We start from the raw sequence: 24,982 nt of genomic DNA, 5'->3' as shown, positions 1-24,982 counted from the left end.
GATACAATTCTAAACCTAATTTTAAAAACATGTCAAATTTTGTGCATACAACCATTTCTGACAAAATCCTATAAAATGGGTAAAACATCCAGATAAATTTGTCACACTGCATTGTCTGAAAATCTTTCAGTTAAAAAATATGTGATAGAAACTGAGGAAAACTTGATTTCTGTTGCTATAGAGTAAGAAGAAACCCTCAAAGGAGACAGACACCGAGCAGTTTTAGAACTGCACATTCATGCTAAACAAACCGTGTCCTGGCTAATGTAAGCACAGATGGATGTTTCATACATAGCTGGTTCTGTGTCCCGTCCCAAGGGTAAACATAGCATTTGGAGGGGTAGGAAAAAAAACTTCACAAACAGATGCTCCTCTAGAAGTAAAGTTACTAAACCAACTTTAATTAATAAAGTAACTTAATGGTGCTAATGGGTTTTGTTTTGACCTCTTAAAGCGTAACTTCTAACAAGATTAAAAATGTACCACAATGATGTGTCAGGGATTTATCTGACAGGTGAAAAGCTGCACACCGTTCGTTTACTTCATGAATGCCGAACTGAGAAGCACATAATTTCAATGGGACAAGTATTGACTGACCTTAGGAAGGACGTTGGTATCAAAAGAACAGAATGAAAAGCAATTTCATTCACTAGAAGACTCTGTTACCTTCATGTCTAAACCACTCTCAATGAGTGACGCAGCATGTGGAACAGAGACTGAATTGGTCTGTAGATTTATATATTTTAGCAAGTTGTATCATCAAACAAAGAAAAAAATGAATAAATAACGTAGAAAGAGATCTGCAAAACTGAGTTTTCAAATTATAATTTCACTGATAAAGGGGGGAAAAGACTAATCAAAACAACACAAACCGAGGTAAAATATGACTGCACCCCTTATGAAATCATGGTTTAACATTGATTGACCACATTTCTTGGAAAGTTAATTTCACAAGCCTCATCTGGCTCTAATTAGTGCAAGACCTGTCATATAAATAAATCCCTTTCATTGTCTGACAACATGAAGCAGTATAAACACCTGCAGCACTATGTCAGCAATACCACACAGAGAAGCTGGTTTCCTACATGTGTCTGTGAAGTTTTGCTCTGCAAAACGAATATCTGAAGATGAAATCCTAATTTGTGATTGATTTTATTAACTCAAGACTGCATCTAGCATCAAAGTAGGCTGCCCACATTCCTGTAACAGTATCCTGTGTTTGTATGACCTTCAACCATTTTGATTATTTGTGCCAGTACTCGGGCATGTGTGGGTAGGTGGGTGAGAGTAAGTGTAGAAATAAATGTGTTTGTGTTGAGTGGGTGTACGCGAGTTTGTAACTTGGAAGTACACAGTTGTTAGAGACAGAAATGTAAAAAGTCATGCAACACACAGCACCCAAAAGAACAAGAGGACACGTAAAGTCGGCTAAGAAATGCCCCAGCAGTCCTAGTCAGACAGATACAAAACATCACCCAAGGGCAGTTACATGGTATACCTGCAAGGTCCATCATCCCACACCTCAAGATCCCGTTGATGTGTGGTGCATGTTAGGGAGGATGGGACAGGCACAAAGCTAAAGCTACTAGCATGCATTCTCATGTGACCAGCTTCCCAACTAGCTCTCTGCCAGGAGCCCAGAACCCAGAGACTCGCCAGGAACCTGGGCCTAGCAGGTGCACCCAGCCTCCAAACCCTGACTGTCCACCTGGGCATAACTTAAATCCCTTAATCAACACTTCAAACCTTATACCTTATATTGCCACACCCATACAGTCCATCAAGCCCCAGCCATCAGGTAGAGACACTAGGGAAGCACACCCCACATGACACACAGGCAGCCACCCCACTAGGAGATGGCCACAAGCCACCTAGGGACCCAGTCCCAAACCTGTCCTCACCAGCCAGGAGCAACAGAAAGCTAGATAAGCTGTCCAAAGCACAACCACCACAGTGCTGACTGGCAGTACAGTTCTCAGATTACCAGTTCTTCTACACCCTGACCATATGGTCACATATAACCATGAGATATGTTTCATGAAAGAACTAGATCCTGGACTAGAGATGAGCTTCCTCCAGAGGGTGGCTTGACTCAGCCTTAGAGACAGGGTGAGGAGCTCCATCATCCAAGAAAAGCTCAAAGTACAGCCGCTGCTTCCCTCCATCAAAAGGAGTAAGTTTAAGTAGGTTGGGCATCTGAAAAAGATGCCTATAGCCACCTCCCATTGGAGGTTTTCCACTGGGAGGCACAGACAGGAGACTCTCGGGAGGACCCAGAACTTGCTGGAGGGACAAAATATCCCATCCGACCTTGAAATATGTTGAGATCTTCCAAAACTCCCTGAAGGGAAGCGTGGTGTGTGGGGATGATGGGCCAGGATTCATTTACGGGGATATAAAGGACAACCAAAAATCCCAAAAGCTTGATGTCGACTGTTCTGGCTAAGGCTGGCACAGTCAATTGTTTGATTTAAGGGGCGTTTGCTTTTTACAAAGGACCAGGTTGTTCTCGATAGATGTTTTATCCCAATGAATTAAACAATAATTTATTTCATAAGTGATTCTTTGTCTGACATTATTTTTTATGATAAAAAAATAGGTGTGACAAGCAAAAGCAAAAGCAAAGACAAATCTGTAAGGAACAAATACTTGTTCAGAGCTCAGTAGCTAACAATATCCTCAAAACATGCAACCTTGTGAAATTACTCTAGTATAGATTCTGGCATTGTTTAAATTTCAATGGAATATGAAATGGGAAGTCCCACAGTTTCTAGGTCACATTGACATCAGCAGCGTGCCAGCAAACAGAACTGCGGATTGAACCAGTGTCTGAAATGGGGGATTTGAATTGCATAAGCACGGCTAAGGCTGGATTTAAAAAGTGGCAAAATCTCCAAAGGGGAGAGACATGAATGGTCACTTTACTACTATGCTCAAAGCAGTTGGGTTAGCTTACTATAAGCACAATGTGAATGCATTTTGAGATTTACTGCTTTGAATAATGTGCTAAAAAGGATTTTCTTAAATACCATTTAGTCTATTTCAGCTTGCCTTACCTAACCGGGGAGCTTAACAAACAATGTTCTAAAGAGTTAAATTAGGGTAAACACCTTCTACCTTCAGCAATGTGATAACGACACTATGTCATGGAAAACAGCAGAGTGCTAAACAGCCTGATAATGAGCAGAGAGGCTGAAGCTGAGGCAGATTCCAGTCCATGCTGGGTTTTTTGGCAGCTTCTAAAGTCAAGCTGTTTAGAGGATAAAGTAAACGGTTTTGAGGACTGGTCAGATCTAAATTTAGCTTGAGATGAGAAGTTAGCTTAGTTTACATTAAAAGAGTAAACATAATATTTTTACTTAAAGTGGAATAAAGATTAATGTTCATTAGGACTAGATAAATGCCGAAATGCATACTCTTTTTAAGACCACTAATCATTCTCATGTGTCTCTTAGTGAGCTCTGGAGATTTTTCTTGCTCCTCCTTATCATCCTCATGTGGTGGCAAGGTTCAAATTCAACACTTTGTTGATTCCAAAGGAAAATTAAATGTTGTTTGTAACTAATATTATTCAGGATTCTTCAAAGTGTGGTTGTACAGTGATGAGAAAAACTGTTTGCTCCCTTCCCGATTACCTACTTTTTTGCATGTTTGTCACAATCATTTCAAAACATCAAAACAAATTTAAATATCGGGCAAAGACAACACAGACAAAAAAAAACAGTTTCTAAATTAAGGTGTTTATTATTAAGGGGGGAAAAAAAATCAAGAGGTGATTGCCTCCTAAACCCAATAACTGGTTGGACAACCCTTAAAAGCAACAACTGCAATCAAGTGTTTGTGGCAACTCAGACTGAGTCTTTCACAACGCTGATGAGCAATTTTGGCCCAGTCATCTTTTCAAACATGGCCAAAAATAGGAAATCAGGAAAAGGAAAAACACTTTTTCACACCACTGTAGATACTGATGGCTGTGGGCAGAAACAATGTCCTGTAGCAGCTTGTCTTACAGAGAGTATGAAGGAGCCTCTTACCAAAGGCACTTTGTTGTTATATGACAGTCATGTGTCATGTTCCTGATTGTCATGTCGTTATCTACCGTTTTCTTGATTTTATAAAGAATCCTTCTTTGTACCATCATCTCCCATGTTTCCACTGTATTCCCCAGAACAGAAGCAGCTTTCTTCATCAGGTTGTTTAGCCTTCTTTTTAGTCACTGGCTCTCTTGCTGCTTCCCCGACAGATGATGGGAGTAGAAATGGCACTTTCCACAACAGACTTATAGAAGATATGCAGCATCGTACTGCAAACAATAAAGGACTTAAGCTTCCTCTTATGGAATAAAAGCCTGATCTGTCCCTTCTAGTAGATGGTTTCATTATTGCCTCTCCATTTCAATCTGTTGTTCACGTGGACGCTCTTCCTTTCTTTTCCTTTGATAGAAATTATGTTTGACCTAGCTGTTTCTTTTGAAATCTACAATCATCACTGGTATTTTGTTCAGATTAAAGATAAAATGAACTTTTCCACACCATGACCTGATAAACATGGGTCCTTTTTCAGGATAATTTGTCAGAGTTTCAGTTGTTTAAAACTTTCTAAGTATTCCTCTGATTGTATATATTTTGAAATCAACTGTTTACACACCCTGTACAAAAACAAAATAATATTTTCCCTTATTCTTATATTAAATCAGACCAAACTTTTGCTTTTTGAGGTCAGTTAGGATGACCGAAATTATTTTGATTTGCTAAATGGCAAAGGAGATAAGGGTTAAAGTCCGAATTTTACATGCAGATTTTCTCACAATAGTTTGCTGGAAGTTTGGCCCATTTTTCCAGATAGCAAACTTTTTCAGGTTGAGAACTACTTACCCCACATTAATAAACACTCAAAAACCACCTAACTAGAAATTGCTCCTGCAATAACAATATCTTACAACCTGAAATGAAAATATTAGTCTCTTAACTCATTTTCTTTGTCCCTCCTAATGTGAAGGGTGGTGCCGTTTTGTAAATGTGACTGGTCATTTACTAGTCTCAGTCAGCATCTTCACAAGGTTTCCTTTTATTCTGGAGCTAATTCACACATCTTACACAAATATATTTTCTTTTCTGAGAACATATTTTCTCAGAAATCTCTCTCTTTACTGATGGTATCATTACTAAATATTATAATGGTGTTTTAATGGCGCTTCCACACCCCTCACTGAACACATACTTTTTGAAGTAAGATTATAGCACTGCAATTATAAATGTATTGATTTTAAGGCACGTTTAAGCGTAGATGACATCAAATGTAAGAAATATAAGCGATGCACATTGCACAGTTAATTTATCCCAACCATGAAGGAGTTAAAAACAAATCCCATCATGTTCACGTCAAAAATTTTACATGAACAGCTGCAACTAATGTTCTGTGGATAAGACTTCAAATCTGACATGAAGATTTTGTTTTGTCTTAAGTGCAGCGTATGCTGTCAAAAGGAGAAAGAATAAAACATTAAAAAATAAAAACACTGATTTGTTAGATAAAATCATGCAGCACTATTGTCTCATGGAAGAGGTCCCACAACACAGAGCAGCAAAGGCCTGGAAGAGCTCACACATAAACCAAGCAGAGAGAAGCCGGAAATTACTAACAACAAGGCATTACCACGATTTTGTATTTTAGCAGCATGTCTCCCGCAGCATGCATCATACTGTGCATATTTCCCCGAGCAGCTGTCCACCACAACAGGTGTCTACAGCTCCATTTTTTTTCCTCTTTAGTGGCTTACTGACAGATTACAAGCAAGTTGTTCTTCCTTCCAAGTTCCCTTTTTTCTCAGTTTTGTTTTTGAGAGGAGCTGGAACCTTAGATTCTGTAGCACCCGCACACACAATGTTTATTACTACTTCATGCATTTTCTGTGATGCAATATTTATTGTGTGCATTGATAACTGAACAAACATAAAAGTATCTGAGCTCTAAAGAGGGCTTTAAAAGAATATAGGCAGAAAATTGTTCAGTGCTCAGAATAGGAACTCTCAAACCACGAAGCGTAAATCTTATGAGATCAAAGTATGAAAAAATGTGGCATAATGATGAATAAAAGATAAAAACTGGCATAGAAGGTAATGGATTGAGAACATCGCCCTTTCCTCCACAGTTTCAGACTCAATACTTTAATCGATGGTCATTCAAATAAAATTTTTATGACAAGTAAGGATGGCTGATTGCACATTAATCACTGTCACAAATGTATCTCTTTTGACACACCAAATTATCCTTCGATGGATCACTTCATTACCCTCTATTTAGCCGTAATAGGTACTAGACAAACCAGCTCTCACCATTACATTACAATAAACCGACTTCTAAAGTCATATAATAAGGTGTTTAAATAATCTATTGAAATGATTATGACCTGCACATTATCCTCCACCTTTCTTACGATTTTACAATAAGTATTTGTTTATCTTGGCACACTTCATGAACACAATTCAAAAAGTAGATTGTGTTTTTTTTTCCTTTCCACTAAAAATAGCTAAAGCTGCCAAAGACAGTGAAAACTACCTGTTTCATGCTGGCTTTGTGCTTAAACAACAAGGTGGCATTTGTATTGCATGTTTTTCTATATTTGTGGTAAGGTTTTGAATAATTTAACAAGCTGCTAAATGTCTGTTCATTTACACATTAACACCCTAGAATGCAAAACTGTTCATTTCCTTTCTACCTGCCATTATTCTGAGTTTGATTAAAGAAGCCAAACTGCAAAAAAAAAGAAAAGAAATATATATATATATATATATATATATATATATATAGCAAAATCTTTGTTCACACAATTAGGAAAACAGTTTAGAAAATCTCAACAGCATGGATGCCCCACGGTTGTTACTGCTGTTAAAACATCAGCCCAGCATGCCAAGTATAGCAAATTAGCATGTCAGTGTGATTAGCTGTTTTCAACATTTGTTCTTTTCCCCCTGCTCATCTGCTCAAACCATTAAAAAGATAGAGTACACTAAAAAGATTTGCATTATATCCCACAATTCCATTAAAATTATAGCTGAATCCATTTTGGAGCATGACTCATAGATTCTGCAATTTTGGTTGTGTTACCACTGATCTTATTTTATACTTGTGTCAGCTATTGTAACAAAGAAAATGATTTTTCTATAACCAGTGACCCAGGCATAAAAAAGAATTACATATGGGACCAGTGCCAATACCATTTCAGAGGCTCAGTTTGATGATCAGCTCTGGGCCTCTTCTCATTCTTTCAAATGTATTATTCTCATATTTCCTTAGCACTCACACTACAGTGTTTTTACAAAACAAATCCTCAGTATACTGAACTATACCTAAATGATGTGTAGCAACATTAAATTATTTTATGTAATTGGAGTCACTGATCATTTATTTAACCGTTTTTTCCACTCTAAGAAAAATGTCTCCTGTATTTTTTATTTATTTATTTTTTGCTAGATCATTTCCCGGTCCTGGCCCTCTGCAAAAACAAAGTTAAATGGAGTGTGGAAAAAGGCCCGGCCGCTGCTAATGACTAATTTGCTTTCTTTCCAACTGCATCCCCCATTTCAACGTACTTAACTACAAACAATCCATTAAGAAGGTCTAAAATATTTAGAAAATGGTCAAACAAATCAATGATTGAATCTGTTTAGGCCATCCATTAAAATTCTTTTCAGGGAGCATTTGTGTAATGGGGAAACTAACGATAATGTTCTGTCAACAACATGACTTAATCACAGAGAAATAAATGTCAGTCAGAATCGTTCCATCACACACCTGTTCATTACTGGTTGAATAAATTAAGCCAATATAAAGTGTAACTCCAGTAAAGTTCTCCTGCTCTGGAAATCATTTGATCTGTGAACATAAAATGCATTATGTATGCGATAAAGAAATTAAAATATATAAAACTGCATACTGGGAGTATGAGCTGCTATCTACCAATTATCAGGTAGGTGGTTCGATCACACCATTCCCACTTCATCTTTTAAGTTATTTCTTGTCTAATTCCTGTACTATACATTGCTAATTTATGCACTTGTGTGAACAGTTTCTCCTATTTACAGTATTAACTCTTGGAGGCATAATACCTTAGCAAAATGAACAAATATAAACTACAAGTCATAAGCAGAATTTTGATGAAAGTAAAAGCCTGGCATGTCTTACATGAAAACATGCGGTTGTAGACACACAAAGAGAGAACAAAATAAACATGTTTTAATTAAACATGCAGCCGCATGTTTGGCATATTGTTTTAACCAAAAATAACTAGTTGTATATCCACAAATAATGATGCCACAAGACTAAAGCTTGTCTCTAATGAATAATCCATTACTGTTTGATGATTAGTATCAGTACTACTATCCCAGACTCACCGAACAAATATTAATTTACTGTTGTTCCAAAAAAAGGTCACACTTTAACAATTCCTTGGATTGTCTTTTGCTTTTAATACAACACAAATTCACTGTAGTATTGTTTTGATACGTTCTTGTGACTTATCAAAACAGCTGGTTTGCGGCTGACCTTATTCTTTGGGCACATAATGTTTCTGACCCAAGATCTAATCAACTGCAGTAACTACAGATAATATTATTGTCCCTACCGGCTTGTGCACTAAACATGATGAACGCATTATTTCTTACCCTGATCCGGCCATCACTCTGAAACAAGGTAAATCTGGACTCATCAGTGACTCAGATCTAGGCTCGTAAAATCCAGCCCCTTGTCTGGGCTCTATACGAAGACCAGACGCTCGATGAGAAATGACAACATTTTCTGAGATGTTATTGGTGGAAAATGATGCACAAAAAGGATAAAGTTTCCAACCGAATGAGAAGAAAAATATATCTAAAAAAACTATTACTGTTACTTTTAGTGCCGTTTTAGTTTTGTGGAAATTTAATGCAATTATTATATGGCAAGCTGCTAAAACCTGCATTTGTTATAATATTAAATGTATTAAAAAAATGTTTTTTTAATTATTATTATTTCAGAAGTGTAGGTTGCAGATTTCTGGTCTATGGAAACTTACTGGGTTTGATCTCTTGCTTGTTGTAGAAAAATCCCCTCAGTTACAAGTTCACCCTGCCAAGTCCTTTACTTTATGTTTTTTCATTCATTAATTCTAAAACCTTTACAAGATCTATATCATACTAAGTGCTACTTACATAAATATTTGTCAAATAAGTTATTTTACTTCAGTTTCCAGACCAACTAATCAGCATTTTCAAGTAGTAGCGCTTTCTGGAAAATAAGTTATAGTGTTTAGTTTGTCACCTTCTGAGGATTTAATAAGGCATCACAATACTTTGAGCAAAATGCTAATGTCATGCAGGCAATTGGTTGTTACACTGTTCATCCTGCTGTTAACATGATTGTGTCTCACTTTGTCCTTTCAGTAGTTTCCTTCAGTATCTGCCTAAGTGGTAAAAAGCCACATGGTGCTTGATACACGGTATTTAAGTGTCCAGTCTTAATGAGTTTCTCAGTTTGAACTTTTTATATTATGATTACTATTATTTCATGACGTAATAGGGATCCTTTTTCATCTTTTGTTTTAGTCAAACTTGTAACTGAGTGTTAAGATAATTAAATGTATTTCTTTGAAACACGTGTCAAGTCTTTGTGCCAGAGACTTCTAATTTTCAAGTATCAGTTTTAAATAGTAGCCATTGCACCAGTTCCCTCATTAAGTTCCCGTATTAAATTATGAGGGATTATTATTGGAGATGATGATTTAATAGACAGTGGCAGGAAGACTATTATTTCTTGTAAGTTTTACTTTTCTCTGTAAATCAGGATTAATAAAAGCTGTGATTTTGTAGATCATAATTAATAGAGTTTTCATAGAAAAAACATTTTTGCTTTCATTTGCACAATTAATAAAATAATTTTCGTCAAATATAAAGAAACAGCTATTTTGTAACCGTACTTATCGTAACTGCATAGTCATCAATTTAACAAAAGCTGAAAAAAGTCAGCAAATAAGAGAAAAGCAAAACAAAGCAATTGTTGCTAAGTAATTAGCAGACAGTTGTACTGAGCCAAAATATCAAATAGATTAACAGAGAAATATGAACATTTTTACAGCTTCCACATTTTTCTTATTAAAGATAATCAAAACTCTCTTTTGTTTCTTTTGATCAATAAAGATTTGAAAAGCTAAGAAAAAAACTTTTAGTGTGTTTTTACATTTAAAGTAGTAACACAACTTCTTGCAGAATCAGCACTGAATGTTGTCTCTGATCATAACAAATGGTTCACAAAAAAATGCATCAAAACAGTCTGACTGAATATTAAATGGTTGATAGTGTATATTACTTTGTTCATACAAACCGGATTCCAAAAAAGTTGGGACACTAAACAAACTGTGAATAAAAACTGAATGCAATGATGTGGAGGTGCCAACATCTAATATTTTATTCACAATACAACACAAATCACATATCCAAAGTTTAAACTGAGAGAATGTATCATTTTAATACAGGCCTCTAACAGCTCAATTGTCTTGGGCCTTCTTTGTCGCACCTTCCTCTTTATGATGCGCCAAATGTTCTCTATAGGTGAAAGATCTGGACAGCAGGCTGGACATTTCAGTACCCGGATCCTTCTCCTACGTAGCCATGATGTTGTGATTGCTGCAGAATGTGGTCTGGCATTATCTTGTTGAAAAATGCAGGGTCTTCCCTGAAAGAGATGACGTCTAAATGGGAGCATATGTTGTTCTACAACCTGAACATAGTTCTCTGCATTAATGGTGCCTTTCCAGACATACAAGCTGCCCAGGTCACAAGGACTCATACAACCCCAGACCATCAGTGATGCAGCTTCTGAACGGAGCGTTGATAACAACTTGGGTTATCCTTGTCCTCTCTGGTCCGGATGACATGGCGTCCCAGTGTTCCATAAAGAACTTCAAATCGTCTGACCACAGAACAGCCCTCCATTTTGCCTCACTCCATTTTAAATGACTGGCCCAGTACAAATGGCTGAGCTTGTGGAGCTTGCTTAGAAAAGGCTTCCTCTTTGCACTGTAGAGTTTCAGCTGGCAGCAGCGGATGGCACGGTGGATTGTGTTCACTGGCGATGCTTTCTGGAAGTATTCCTGAGCACATGCTGTTATTTCCTTAACATTGGTATTCCTGTTTGAGGTGCAGTGACGTTTAAAGGGCCCGGAGATCACGAGCATCCAGTAGAGTTTTACGGCCTTGACCCTTACGCACAGCGATTGTTCCAAATTCTCTGAATCTTTTGATGATGTTATGCACGGTTGACGATGATAACTTAAAACTCTTTGTTATTTTACGCTGGGTAACACCATTCTGGTATTGCTGCACTATCTTTCTGTGTAGCAATGGTGGAATTGGTGATCCTCTCACCATCTTGGCTTCAGAGAGACACTGACACTCTAAGAAGCTCTTTTTATACCCAATCATGTTGTCAATTGACCTAATTAGTGTTAATTGGTCTTCCAGCTGTTTGTTATATGTTCAATTTCCTTTTTCCAGCCACTTATTGCTACTTGTCCCAACTTTTTTGGGATTTGTAGACATTGTGAAATTTTGAATCAACATATTTTTCCTTTCAATTGTTACATTTACTCAGATTAAACCTTTGATCTGCGATCTATGTTCTATTACAAATAAAATATTGACATTTGCTATCTCCACATCATTACATTCAGTTTTTATTCACAATTTGTTTAGTGTCCCAACTTTTTCGGAATCTGGTTTGTACTTGAAGTACAAGCAAAATATGTGCAGTCGGTCTGCTTTTCTAGTAATGTAGGTAACAAAGCTACGGCAGAACATTTAAGCAGGATGAAAACAATCCCACAGATCAAAATTTACCTTGCAGCAACAAGCAATCCTAACCCCTGAACCTGTAAGTCACCGAATTTCAGATATCAGGCACAGGATCAAAAATATAAATACATCGTGAGCGAAATGATTAAACAGTCATGTGTCAAAGAAGTTACCAGGACCAATGCTAAACATAAAGAAGTGAAGTGAGTTGGGCAGGTTGATTAAAACAGAAGAGTGATGACTTTGTGAAATCAAGAAGAGGAATGGAAAGCTTACACTGTGTTGCATTGTCTTCCAGACAGCCCTCTGGGAGCAGCAGAGAAATGAAGAAGAAAGAGATTTAATTGGACATTGGAGAAACAGAGAGAGTGAGAGTGAGAATTGGAGCAAAAGAATGTCTATTAGTTAGCGAAGCAAAAAGTTAAATGATAAATGGAGCTGCTGAAATATTCTATTCACCAGCCTATGAGATTTAGTACTTCGAACCATTTGATTCGCAATGACTTCCAGTGAGGCACTGTGAAATCTTTTAAAAATCTTTTACTTTCAGATCAATGCATAAATCAAGACCTGCATAAAAATCTACATCTGAAGTGAAAAAAATGTGTCTGAAGTTGTTTGAAAGCAGAAGTTTTCGTGTTTGTTTGTTTTTTAATTAGAAGAGCTTTTCAAAATTGACAAACTTATCATATTGTTATATTCAATTAATTAAAATATGCATTTTGATAAAACGCATATTTAAATGCATCAGTTTAAAAGTACCTTTTGGCAACTTTTAAACAGGTTTTAAATCTACTTTTCATTAATGCTACATTTAAGAAACTTTTTTTCTAAAAATTGATCTGATGTCATATTCCAATTTTAAATGTCAGGTTTTTCATTAACTGTAATCAGAAAATCTTCATGTCAGAAATGCTTTCCAACATCTGTGTATAATTAATTTACATGATGTTTCACTTAGTGATAATATTCCTATAATAGAGTTTTCAATATCGTTTTAATTTATTTAGTGGATCTGTACATGTAGGTTCATATGACATATAATGTGTTAGTGAATGAATATATATTTCTTACATTTACACAAGGTACAGATTTATAGAAAACTAGTCTTACTCTAAGCAAAGCACTGATTTACAGAAAACTCAGATCTTTGACAAGCAGAAGTACAAATGCATGTAGTAATGCATTATTAAAACTGGAATAACTCAGAGAATTTCTCTAAAAGCACAGTTACCTTTCACCTTCTTTTTGATCTTTATGTCTTGAAGCAAGTAAGAGGATTTAGTTATATTTCTTAAGCTGGGGCTGTTTGCAAAGATACATATAATTCAAAAATAATATTATAAGGGATCTGCCCTGTTATCTTTGTATTTATCCATTAGAATTTTATATCAATAAAAACTAAGACTAAACTCTGCAGCATTTAATAGCTGTTGTGATGCTGCATATTTTTCCATTTTAATAATTTTCAACTGATTCTGCAGCCCAAGTTTAATGACTGTACCTTTTAGTCAAAGGTGTGATGATGTTTTTAACAGATGGATTTCCCAGTTAGACGGTTAGGTAAAGAAGTATTTGAGGCATGGATGATCCAAAGGACAATTGTAATAAAATGAGACGCATGTCTGACTAAAATCCTTTCAGCACCTTTACAAGTTGCTAACTTTTATATATTAAAAATATGTTGGGAAAGAATGCTTAAATACAGTATACCACTGCCTTTATTTAGGTTACTTGGTTTCATTACAAAATTAAATCTATAAAAGTATTTAACAACTACAACATTACACAGTGCAAGTGACTGAGTTGCAGCTTTTGCAACTCAGTCATCCAGATTTTAAATCAATTTTTTTGTGAATATCTTCTACAAAAAGCAAAACAACAAAATTTATAGGTAAAGGCATACCCTGCGTTTGGAAATGGATACACATATTAAATTATTAAACAGTAAGTGTGGCCTCCGTGGTTTCATATACAATAAAAAATACATTTTAAACCACATGTGTAGATTTATTTTTGCTTTATATTCAAGCACCATTGTGAGTTTACCACAACTCCTGGAAGGGAGTATATATATAAATATTTTACATTACTCGGAGTGCAGCAGTGGTAGAAGTCACACTGCACCTGGGAGCTCCATGAACTACATGAACATTCCTCTATTTTTTTTCTGGCCTTTGGACTTGCGTCCCAGTTAGTCGACCTTAAGCTCAGCATGCCTTCACCAAGTTTGCCTCTGCCAATGATATTTCCAAAAAAAGGAAACGTCTCCTCTGAAGAGCTCTGGAAATCAGTTTAGCTGTCAAAATATGTAAGAACGACTGAATATCCTGAAGTTCTTGACAATTTACGTCAAATATCTTTAAAAATATGTTTATATTTTAAATACTCTGGCTTTTATACAATTAGTAACATATTTACTTTTTGCATATCATACCAATATATACATATATTTTTAATGTTTTATATGACACATTTTAGTGTCATTATGTGATTAAGGTGGATTTTGACATGTACAAACGCTCTTTACTCTGTCTTATCTTTCTACATACCAGTCTATCCAGGCTTGTTCCAGCTGCTGTGGTCGGTCTCTGTTCGGGGGTAAAGGGTCTAAAGCGACTACTAAATACATCTGAGATGCCCCGTGCAGACCTGCCTATTGCTGAAGGCTTTGGTTGACCACACTCTTCAAAAACCTAAAATAGAGCAAGGACAAACACAGTTACCATACAGAACAGACTGGAAGTGTGAAAAACAGAAAGCTCTGTTTGCATCTGAAAACAGAAAACTGCTCAGTTAACAGCATCTCTCAACATAATTGTCAAATAAAATTGTTTATTTTTTTCCTACATTGCCAAACAACACATCTGTATGTCACAAAGCCTGACATGTTTCAGAGCAAAATGCAACAACCTTTGCAAAATGAACAAGAATTTGTGTGTCTCTCAAATATATATATATATATATATTTTTTTTTTTCAAGAAAAATCCAAAGTCTAATACTTTTCCAGCTCAATTTGTGGCTGCGAGACAAAACAAATCAAGCACTAGTGTTTATCAGTGACCAAGGTTAATGTTCAAAGTGGCAAGTCTCATGTGGGTGGGGAGGCAAAAATCAATCTTGCCATTTTACTATTCACCTTCAAGGGAAAAACTGTACCACCACAAAAAATATTTATATGTAACAATGGAAAAAGATGTAGACAAATAAAGAAAATGACTATCCAGGATTCATTTGGATTTTGCCATTGAAACTCCACCAATTCTGGCAAATGAGACTTTTTCTCTGAATATAAAACACACAAAAGGAAACACTTTCTGAAAACCCTCCTAAGAAATAGTGGATCGATGTTTATAAAAAATGCTACTGTGGAATAGACGAAAACCAGTTTCCTTTGGAAGAGAACCCAAAAAACACAAATGAATGCTGAATTTAAAAATTTGTCTAAAATACTAACCGAGGAACACCTGAACCAGTTTGTAACCCCAGTAAGGTCTATTCAGATGCTTTGCTCAATATTACTGGTCTTTAGCACTCCTCTGTTGGTTAATTATTTGTCATGGTATGGTGTGATAATCATGCCAAAAGAATGCCTTTGTCTAATGCTTTTTGAGTCCTCAGATTTTTTTTTAATTTTCCAGTGTGTTGTGGTCCCACACAGTGACACAACTGCAACGCAATTTAGTCTGGTATGTTTAGAAAACCTCAGAACAAGATTACATATTGGAGAAAGCTGTAATCGTAGAGCAATTTGTTCACCAAACAAAACCTCAAGGAGAACGGACAATAGGTAAAATTGCACATTTCAAGCCCTCTTGATACAGGAAAAGACAGCCCATCAAATTCACATGGACCTTGTCACAACTTATGAGGACTGACCAGAATTCACAAAATAATTTGAGGTGGAAGTCAAGTGTGGCATCTACAGTCATGTAGATGCATCTACATGACTGTATTGTTCCTAAACAATAATTATCATTGTTAAGGGATGGTAATTAAAAAAAGCAAAAAAAAAAACATTGTTTTAATTAATATTGCTGATGCATTTAATAGAATTTATTAAGGAATGGACATGGTCAGCAATGATAGTGAACTGTGACATTTAAATCATGTCAGTTCGTACTAAAAGGCCCTGAATGTGGTAAGAAAAAATCCTCCACTTCATGAGATCACAAGTATTCTGAAACGTTGACAAGCTGAACATGCTTCCATGGTGTTTATAGACTCAAATGACCAGGCAATGTTTTTTTTTCCAATCCATTATTTACCAATTTTGAATTGCAAATTGCAGCTTCAGTCTCCCATTCTTAGCTAAAAGAAGTGGTGCCTGGTGTGGTCTTCAGCTGTTGTTCAGTGATTGTACTCTGTGATTGTAACAACTGGTTATTTGAGCGACTGTTGCCTTTCCATCACTTCAGACTTCTTGTTCCCCTCTGACCTTCAACATCAACAAGGTACTTTCTGCCACATAACTGCTGGCTATATTTATCTTTTCTGAACCATTGTCTGTTTAACCAAGAGTTAGTTACACATTATTTCCTTAGTAGATGAGCAGTTCCTCTAGGACCAACATTAAAATGACCTAAATCTGTATTATATATATATATATAGTTTTTTTTTTTCTTTATGATGCCGATGCTCAGTTAGAGCTCCAGCAAGTTGTTTTCACGACGACCAGATACCTAAATCTACTGAGTTGTAGCGATGTAATTGGCAGATTTACAACAAGCAATTAAACAAGTGTACCTAATAAAGTGGCTGCTGTGTGTACTGCTGTCATTGAGAAATTTAAATAAGATCATAAAATCCAATTTATATAAAATTTATGCAGCTGCTGTTAGGATTTGGCATTGGACACAGTAAATTACACAGTATTTTACTGCCAGGGAAAGCATTTGCCATAATTAAACATAAATAATTAAATAAAAATAGGCATAAATAACACAAGATCAAGGCTTCTCAAGATACAGTACCTTGGCTGACACTTGCATGCTGTTGTCCTGCATCATCATAATAGCCTCCGAAATTTTTATATCAATTGGCTCTATAACTGCTTCAATGTTGAAAGGTCCCACCAGTCTGTCTGCGACCAGCAACATGGCATCTGTCAGAGAACACAGAAAACACGTCAAGAACGAGATATTAAAATACTCCAAGAAAACTTACAGCATCCTTTTCACACGAGTCGGATCATTCATATTATCTTGGCGCGGCAACAATACTGCCAGGTGTCGGCTTTATTATTTGTCTATTGTTCTGAAGAGCACAAAGAATCCCACCTTCTCAATGCGTCTTGACAGCCAACAATTAAGAAGATGAGTAGGAACCTGCCAGTGCCTTCATATTTCCACAACAATGATTACAATGCAATAACGAGGAATTGAGGCAGAGCAGGTTTAACATGCAACCATGAGCTCAAATTCAGCTTAAATGTATGAATTTACAAGAACAATAAATTTACGACAATAAAAAAAACAACTAAGATGCTTCGTTTATCTGTGTAGTAAATACTGATTAAAATAACAACAAAAACTAAATCTATTTTTACAATGTAACGCATATAATTGTCAATATTTCAACTAAAAAGTGTGATTCTTAAGTATTTTGAGTGCTTTCCAGCTTATCTATAAAATTAAACCTCCACCAAACTCTACTTTGTCTGAGCTGGTTAAGTGGGAGGGTTACAACATCGATGTATCTCAGTGCAGTGACATTTACAGAAATATAGGGCAATCAGTAGAAGCACGTTTAGCCCAAAAGGGCACCAAAAACACATGCCTCTTATCCAGTGAAGGAAAAAGGGCCTGGAAGTATTTGAAAATCACAGAAAATACCTAAGAAGCTGGTGAAACCCCAGACACTGAGTTGCTATGACAAGAAAAAAAGACGTAGAAGATGTAGAAAAATAAAGAAGTGAAAACATTCATTGTATCTCATCATCCATTAGATTTGTGTCTGACAAACACTCACTATCAGATCATACACTTGTACACACCTTTCAAGTCTTGCTAAAGCTTCACAGTTCTCAAATTAATCTCTTGAAAGTGTAACCAGCAGCGCCTGTCTGACAGAATCCACAGACACCCACCTCATTAAACAAGAACGTGCTGCTGCACCTCTAAACTCCGTCTTTCTTTAGGTTAAGTTTCCAGCAATACTCCAGTCTTAATAAGTAGTCAGAGAATGATACAGAAAAAAAAATAACCTATACATTTCCTAAATCAAAATTTTAGATCATGGATTATTTATTTATTTTTTTTTGCTGATGACATTTATTTGTATGTACAGCAGCATGCCATTGTATTCTATTGCAATTTAAATCAGATGAAATTTTCTATGTATAGTTTTTCAGAATACACAACATGTAGAGACAGAAAAATATTCCCCTTTTAATCTAAAATAAAAATATATATATATATATATTTTCCCAGAGCAACGTGTCAGACAGTAAAACCAACACCAGTGGATGTGGATGATACTTGTAAGCACTCTAACACAATCAGGACATGAAGTCTTCACCCGTGAATCACAAAAACAGGTCGTCTACATGTTCTTCTGTATCAGCATGATTTTTAAGTGTCTTCTAATCACGTTTAATCAAACACCCCTGTAGTTACAGTGTGGTAGTATCTAGGCTTCAGGAAGTACTTGGGTACGTTAAAAATCAGCTGTGACGATAAAAAAAAAAAACACTTGTTTCTTTTCAATCTAAAAGCCACGACTTTCATTGGTTTAATGCTGGTTATTTACTATCTGTCGAGCTTAAAGGATGTCTTTTACCACAATGGACACTGGTTCTTTCTTACAGACGCGTTGAAACAAAATAAAACAGAATTTGGACAGAATAGTGTTCATATGTGTGAACTCCATACAAACACTGTAAGTAGTGATGGGAAAATAAAGTAATTTATAATATGGAAATATAAATCTTTAATCCTTTCAAAAATGTACAAAACAAATGTTTTCAATAATGATAGAAAAGCTCTATTCTTTTTTTCTCAGAGATTTTCCTTCCTGATACATCACAACAGATCATCTTTGGCTATGTTAAGCATATATTGCTACCAGTTTATCACTTTTGTTTGTTCTGTTCTGATAGTTTAAATCATATCCGTATTTTTTTTTTTTTTTATCTCTGGCTGCTTTCAGAAAAAGGACTTTAAGTCGAGCAAGAGAAGTTTAATCCATTTTATAAATATGACAAATGGAATCACAAGGATGTGTTAGGTAGAACTAACTAACTAAATAAATAAGGGATTGAGTGGTAAAAATAGCTCAAAGACTGCCTTGGCCAGCCTTTAGAAAATTTGTTGAGGTCCTGCCCTTAGGCCAGCTTTTCAGAGTAGCTGTCATGAAAGCAAGGAAACAAAGTCACTCTCTTCTCAGCTGCAATTGACAGGCAAGGATATTAAACTCAGAAGCTGGAGTAAGGATGTGATTGAGAGCAAAGGTCAATTCAGACGAAAGACCACTAGAGCAAAATGCTTCAAAGAGATTTTAAGGGGAAAAAAAAAAGAATGAAGAATACAATCTGTAAAGCAAATACTGTATTAAAATATTTAAAATGTAAAGGTTTCTTCTGAGGAATTTCACAGCTACACCCCAAATGCAGTTTCATAATGAAGAAGTAGATCTGTAGACATTTCAAAGTGGAAACATGCTAAGCTGTGTCATAGTTTTACTGCTTCAGAGAAAACTGTTTTATTTAATTTTAACAAAGCATGATGACCAGAATAAAGGTCAATAGTAAACTGGTAAGTAGAGATTTGGGATATAATAATATAGGATTTCGTATGTGAATTACAAGTAAATTATACAAAATATTAACATAGTACTTGTTAAGGCAGCAGTAGCCAAAACCTCATGGCCAAAATTATGGTTAGTTTAATTAAGTGTTGTCTACTTTAAAGAAAGTATTCAGAAAGTTAATTGTCATACACTGAACAGAGACAGAAAGACACTTATTTTTTATTTTATCTCAATGTAATATTTTATCATTTACATTTCTTGACGTTTGTTTTCCTGCCATAAGTTACTATATACACTCTGTTTGGTGCAGCTTTATCAGATTTTGCCAAGGTTAATATACTTTTCTTAATCAGATGATGTACTGACTGTGTGGTTTCGTTTTGATAGTCTGTGTACATTACCAACATATTATGCTTAAAGACAAGCTGTTTATGGGTCACACAAAGCATCTGAAATAAGGAAACCAATAACCTTTTTATGAGTTGAAAGAATGATGCAAAAAGTGCTTAAAACACAGATGTTCTAATTACGACATTAAGACCTGATGACAAAACTAATATTGTGCATATCTTTGGATCAAAATGGATTCTGTTCTGGAACATTTCAAATAAGTTAGTGTTGCACAAACAAAGAAAACTATCATTGAGAAACAGCAAGCATGTTATATTTTTAGTAACACTCGGTGAAGCTGTAATTTCAAAAGCAATATAAATAAACGTTTTACGTTGTTTTCCAATCACACATGCTTCTCTGTGTGTTTGTTTCTCTGAGTCAGGCTTGATCTTTAGAAGAGTACTGATGGATAAAGCCTAATCTGGACCCACTCACTTGGTCAAACTGTGCTTTTGAAAAGTAATATTTGTTTACTTTTGGGTCTCATATGCACCTTGATTCTTGCTTAGATTTTTATTAGACTACAGGGGGCCAGTCCAAGTCCTGCAAAGTATTTAGCTGCCCATGTTTAGCAGGGAACGTCCCTCATGCTTTTGGTGCGAAAGCCGTCATGACATTCAGAGAGTCGAGGCAACATTTGCAGTAATCTGGTCCACTGTCGATTAAGAACTCAGAGACCTAAATGATATTCTCAGTGGAGTTCTGACAACCAATTTTTCATATATCTTGATGAATATTTGATGGATTGCATCAGTGTAGTATGAGTCAGCCGTTTGAAGGGCTGTGAGGGAGGATTTATAGCTCCTTTTATAATTTCACATACATGAACATAGAAAAGCACACATCACACCATAGACTAGGAGTAAAATGTATTTCGGTGACAAATAATTCTTATAATTATCACAGAAATGAATACAAATCTGCACCCTTTCAGCTTTCCACACTACACAGTTTGTCAGGTAAAGAGCGTTTCTTCTCAAATTATAAATTTGAAGCAAATAATGATAGAGCAAAAATGACATGTACAGATTCAAGCAGAGTCTGTTATGTCAAACTTACCAAGTAAGTGATAAAAACACTTACTGCTTAACTTACAATGGCATGAAGCAAAAAAATGTAAGCACCATTAGATTTTTGTTGGTGTAATCTATTTTTGTGACTGGTCAACTGACCATTAATGCCAGGTTATGAGGCAGTGCCGCCCCGTCTGAATTGGTTGTGCCCCTTCTTGTGTGTTCATGTGGCGATGATTAAAAGTCTAGCCTGACAAATTACAGCTTTTAATCATTGTCAAGGCAAGTTATGAATCGCTTTTAGCATCACTTTTAAGCTAGAATTTTAACACAATTTCTACTTTTTCTGCGCTCTGAAGTAGAGTTAGCTTGGAGCCACTGGATATTTTCTTTCAATATGTTAAAAAAAAAGTCCTCTCAGTCCATTTTCAGACTTATTTTTAAGTAAAATATTTTTTTCAGGATAGTACTAAAAGAACTACAAAGCCAATAACCACTCGGCATTTAGATAATAATGGAGGAAAGTTACTTACATGAAGTTTACATGACTTTATGTTGGTACTGACATCAAGCTTCTACACACTGGCCATTATAACTATAAATCTAACAGGAATAATCAAAGAATGACTATTGGTGTTTGTTGATTATTGCAATTGGACTTGATTAAACATAACACACCATGTCACAAAGATCTACTGCTATGGGCTCTGCAATCTCTAAAACCGAGTTCAATTGATAACCTTTAAAATTTGGTGAAACTAGAGATTTGCATTATGGACTTTTGGAAAATCCATCAACTGAATGATCCCATCATGTCAATGTGGACCAAAATCTAAGGTCTATTTCTCACACACTGATGAATGTAAAAAAAAAAATTAATAATAAGGTCGGTTTTTGATTTATTTATAATGGTGGCATAATGTCATGGTGTTTGGAGTCCTGGAGTCGGTAGGCTGTAAAAATCATATCACTTGAACTCGTAGATGGACAGAAGCCACACTGGGGTCCAGAAAGTGTTTTCTTAGACACTGGAAACAGCTGGTTTATAAGTACAAAGACTTTGATGGCACCAGTTGCCACAGCAGTTTCCCCATTCTGATTCAGTTACCTTTGTAAACAATGTCTCTAACTGGGCATCTCGTTGCTCGAGAAGCCATTTTGTTTTTGTTTCTCAGAATCTGAAGAGTACGGAGTGGATCTTGAACCCAAGCACTCTGGGTTCATCCGACTCGGGGGACGTAGTCATTCTTTAAATCTCTGTCATGAAAGAAATACCCCCATGCAGTCATTCTGAACAAAAGAGAACTTGCCAGCTCCACATAGGAGCTCTCTTACTGTCACAATTCAAACCAGAGGACAATTTGTTATGACGCAAACGTGTTACCCATCAGATCACTGTGTAACTGAGCACACCAAACTCTCTACCATCATACTTAGGTCTCATCTCGTTCTACAACAGCTATAGACTCAAAGGCCAAACTCTGACAAGGAACAGTTATTCATTTCATTAAATGTCAACTTTGCTGCACACCTACTAAAAAAACAAAGGTCAATCCCAATTATATACCAATTTTTTTTAAATCGACCAGTTCTTTCATAAACTCTGTATTTTGTTATGCTAAAAGGATTCAGATCCTTTTATTTTATTCATTGCACAAACACCACAGTGTTTTGGATGTGATGTGCAGTACAGTAGAGATCACTAAATATTTTTTTTTTCTGCCAAACAGAAGTATATTAATCCTGAGCAGGTACATAAAATCACCTGTAACAAATGAGCTGTCTAGCTTACTGGAGCAAAGCAACATAGCACTTTAAAATGCTGACAACAATGTCTGTGGACAAAATTTGTTTTGACCCCGCTTAACTTCAGTTCATATTTCACTGACATATACTCAGTGAAGCATATAAAAGTTTTTTTTTTTTTTTTTAAGATCTATGACAAGGATAAAATTAGGTTTTGACGGATAGTGAAGAGGAGAACTCTATTTGGAATTACTTTAGGTCATCTAGTTCCATCTCCCGACTAAAATAATCTATCTACTGAAACGACCGTGTTAACAATGATCTTTTTGCAGGTTCGCAGACTGTCACTGACATCACCCTCAGCTTCAGTAATGTCAATTATCCAAGTAAACATGGCTGACCTAAGGGAAAAGAAAACAAGTCAAACACACGTGTACAAACTCTCCACCGGGTTGTTCATGACTGCTCTGGAGTCGAAGGGGAAACAAAAGTGTTGAGCTAAAAGATGTTAATTTGATTTAGAAATGGTCCAATCAGTATTAAAGGGTGATCACATCCATCATGTGGGACCGGGTTATAAGATTTATAGACAAATCCACACCCCTAGTATGTGTCACAAGTTGACTTTTTTTTTTTCAAGGAAAGGCAGAACGCGAAGGTCATTTTCACATGTAATAGTTAAGTTTAAATGAAGCAGTTGAGAATTTGTCTTCTGGTATGTTTTTTCGGCGATCATTTATCAGATGGGCACTGTGGCAGTTAGCCTTATGGTGCTGATCTGCAGCAGCTGAGGGATAATTCATCTGTGCTTTAAATGATGACGACAGTGCAGAAAAATTGCTGCCCAGCACCCATAAATATAAGTCTGGACAATAATGTAGAGTTGATGAAAATGGAAAGAATAACTTTCACCATCTGTCACAGCAAAAGGGGAAAAAAGTCTCCATAAAAACACTTTGTTCAACAAGAAAAGTTAATGCTGCTTTTCACAAATTGCCAGGCATAAATCTGTACCTCAAAGTCAGTTGTGCTGTGTTTCAAACAGGCACAAATTCATCATGACAAATGCTAAGTGCTATAAAATAGTGGGGAAATTAGATTGTTTTTTTCTCTAAAGATAAAAACAATCATAAATCTGCAGTTTTAATTTCTTGAAATTGAGAAATGAGTTGCATTTACTAACTTACTTACATTTTTTGCAATGCTTAAACTAAATAACACAATCACATAATTAATATATTATAAAGTGCTTCAGGCAGTATGTAACAGGAACTCCAGAGGAAAAAAAATAAATAAATCTTGTTGGATTCACATAGATCAGTGAGTTCAAACAACACTAAGCCTAATACTGTTTAAAACACCTTGTCGATATACAGTTCAGCTCAGTTAAAAGTTTCATAGAGTAAAGCTGTACTTTAAAAACACCTTAGGGAAAAAAAGAAAGAAGTTAAACACCACATCAACAAAAAAATAAGAGTTAATCCAAACAAGTAACAAATCACTACACGTTTATGGCTAAAATTGATTTAAAAGATTATTTTATCACTAACCTGCTGAATCCCACCAACTGAATGTTTTGTTTTTCCAAAAACTGTAAAGCATAAAACAGAAATATTGTGCTGCGAGTTCCATGATAGAAGTAGTACATTTCTTGACCTTATCTGCTTTTTGATACAACTCCAAAAAGTATATCAACATGCATGTTTTTGTTTGATGCATTTATAGACCAAAACTGTTGCGAGTTCTTAATTATGATGAATAAAGAGGAAAAAACAAAACAAAAAAACAACAAAAAAACAGTCAGTTGTTTAAGTTTTGACCTAATAATTATTAATACTAATTACTAATAAAAGTTAAACTGAATGTTGTCTCGTTCTAATCTCTGGCCAAGTATTCAGAGTAACTCTGGCAATAGCAACAAAAGACACTAAAGCTGAATTATATTCACAAGATTATTCAAAAAGTAAATAAATCCCGTGAGATACGTTTGTTGGCAAAAGTTCAGACAGTAACATTTCAAAATGTAATGTGTATCCAGTCTAACTTCTCTGATTCTTCAGCATGCATTCTCTCACAGCAACAGCTGAAAACTTGACATACATGCAGAATTTAGTGTGAATAAAATGTCTGCAATGGCAAGTCACTGGTTGTTCACTAAGAGCTGTATTCAACCATATTAATAAAAGGTTGAGTGAAAGTAAAAATGGCATTAAAAAGGCATATATATATATATAGATATATATATATATCTATAT

General features: G+C 35.6%; 1 protein-coding gene across 1 annotated transcript in view; it reads right to left on the bottom strand.

Annotated features, from left to right (window-relative positions):
- Nucleotides 1-24,982, bottom strand: part of LOC103139365 (glypican-6-like) — a 161,799-nt gene that overhangs the window by 21,868 nt on the left and 114,949 nt on the right. The window contains exons 6-7 of the mRNA XM_016672406.1: nucleotides 16,800-16,930; nucleotides 14,378-14,521 (exon numbers count right to left, since the gene is read on the bottom strand). Coding sequence (XP_016527892.1) covers nucleotides 14,378-14,521; nucleotides 16,800-16,930 — 275 coding nt within the window. The remainder of the gene's footprint in view (nucleotides 1-14,377; nucleotides 14,522-16,799; nucleotides 16,931-24,982) is intronic.

The sequence above is a fragment of the Poecilia formosa genome, unplaced genomic scaffold (genome assembly GCF_000485575.1).
Source record: "Poecilia formosa unplaced genomic scaffold, Poecilia_formosa-5.1.2 Scaffold60, whole genome shotgun sequence".
NCBI lineage: Eukaryota > Metazoa > Chordata > Actinopteri > Cyprinodontiformes > Poeciliidae > Poecilia > Poecilia formosa.
Note: the sequence above shows the minus strand (reverse complement) of the source record. Positions and strands in the feature narration are given on the sequence as shown.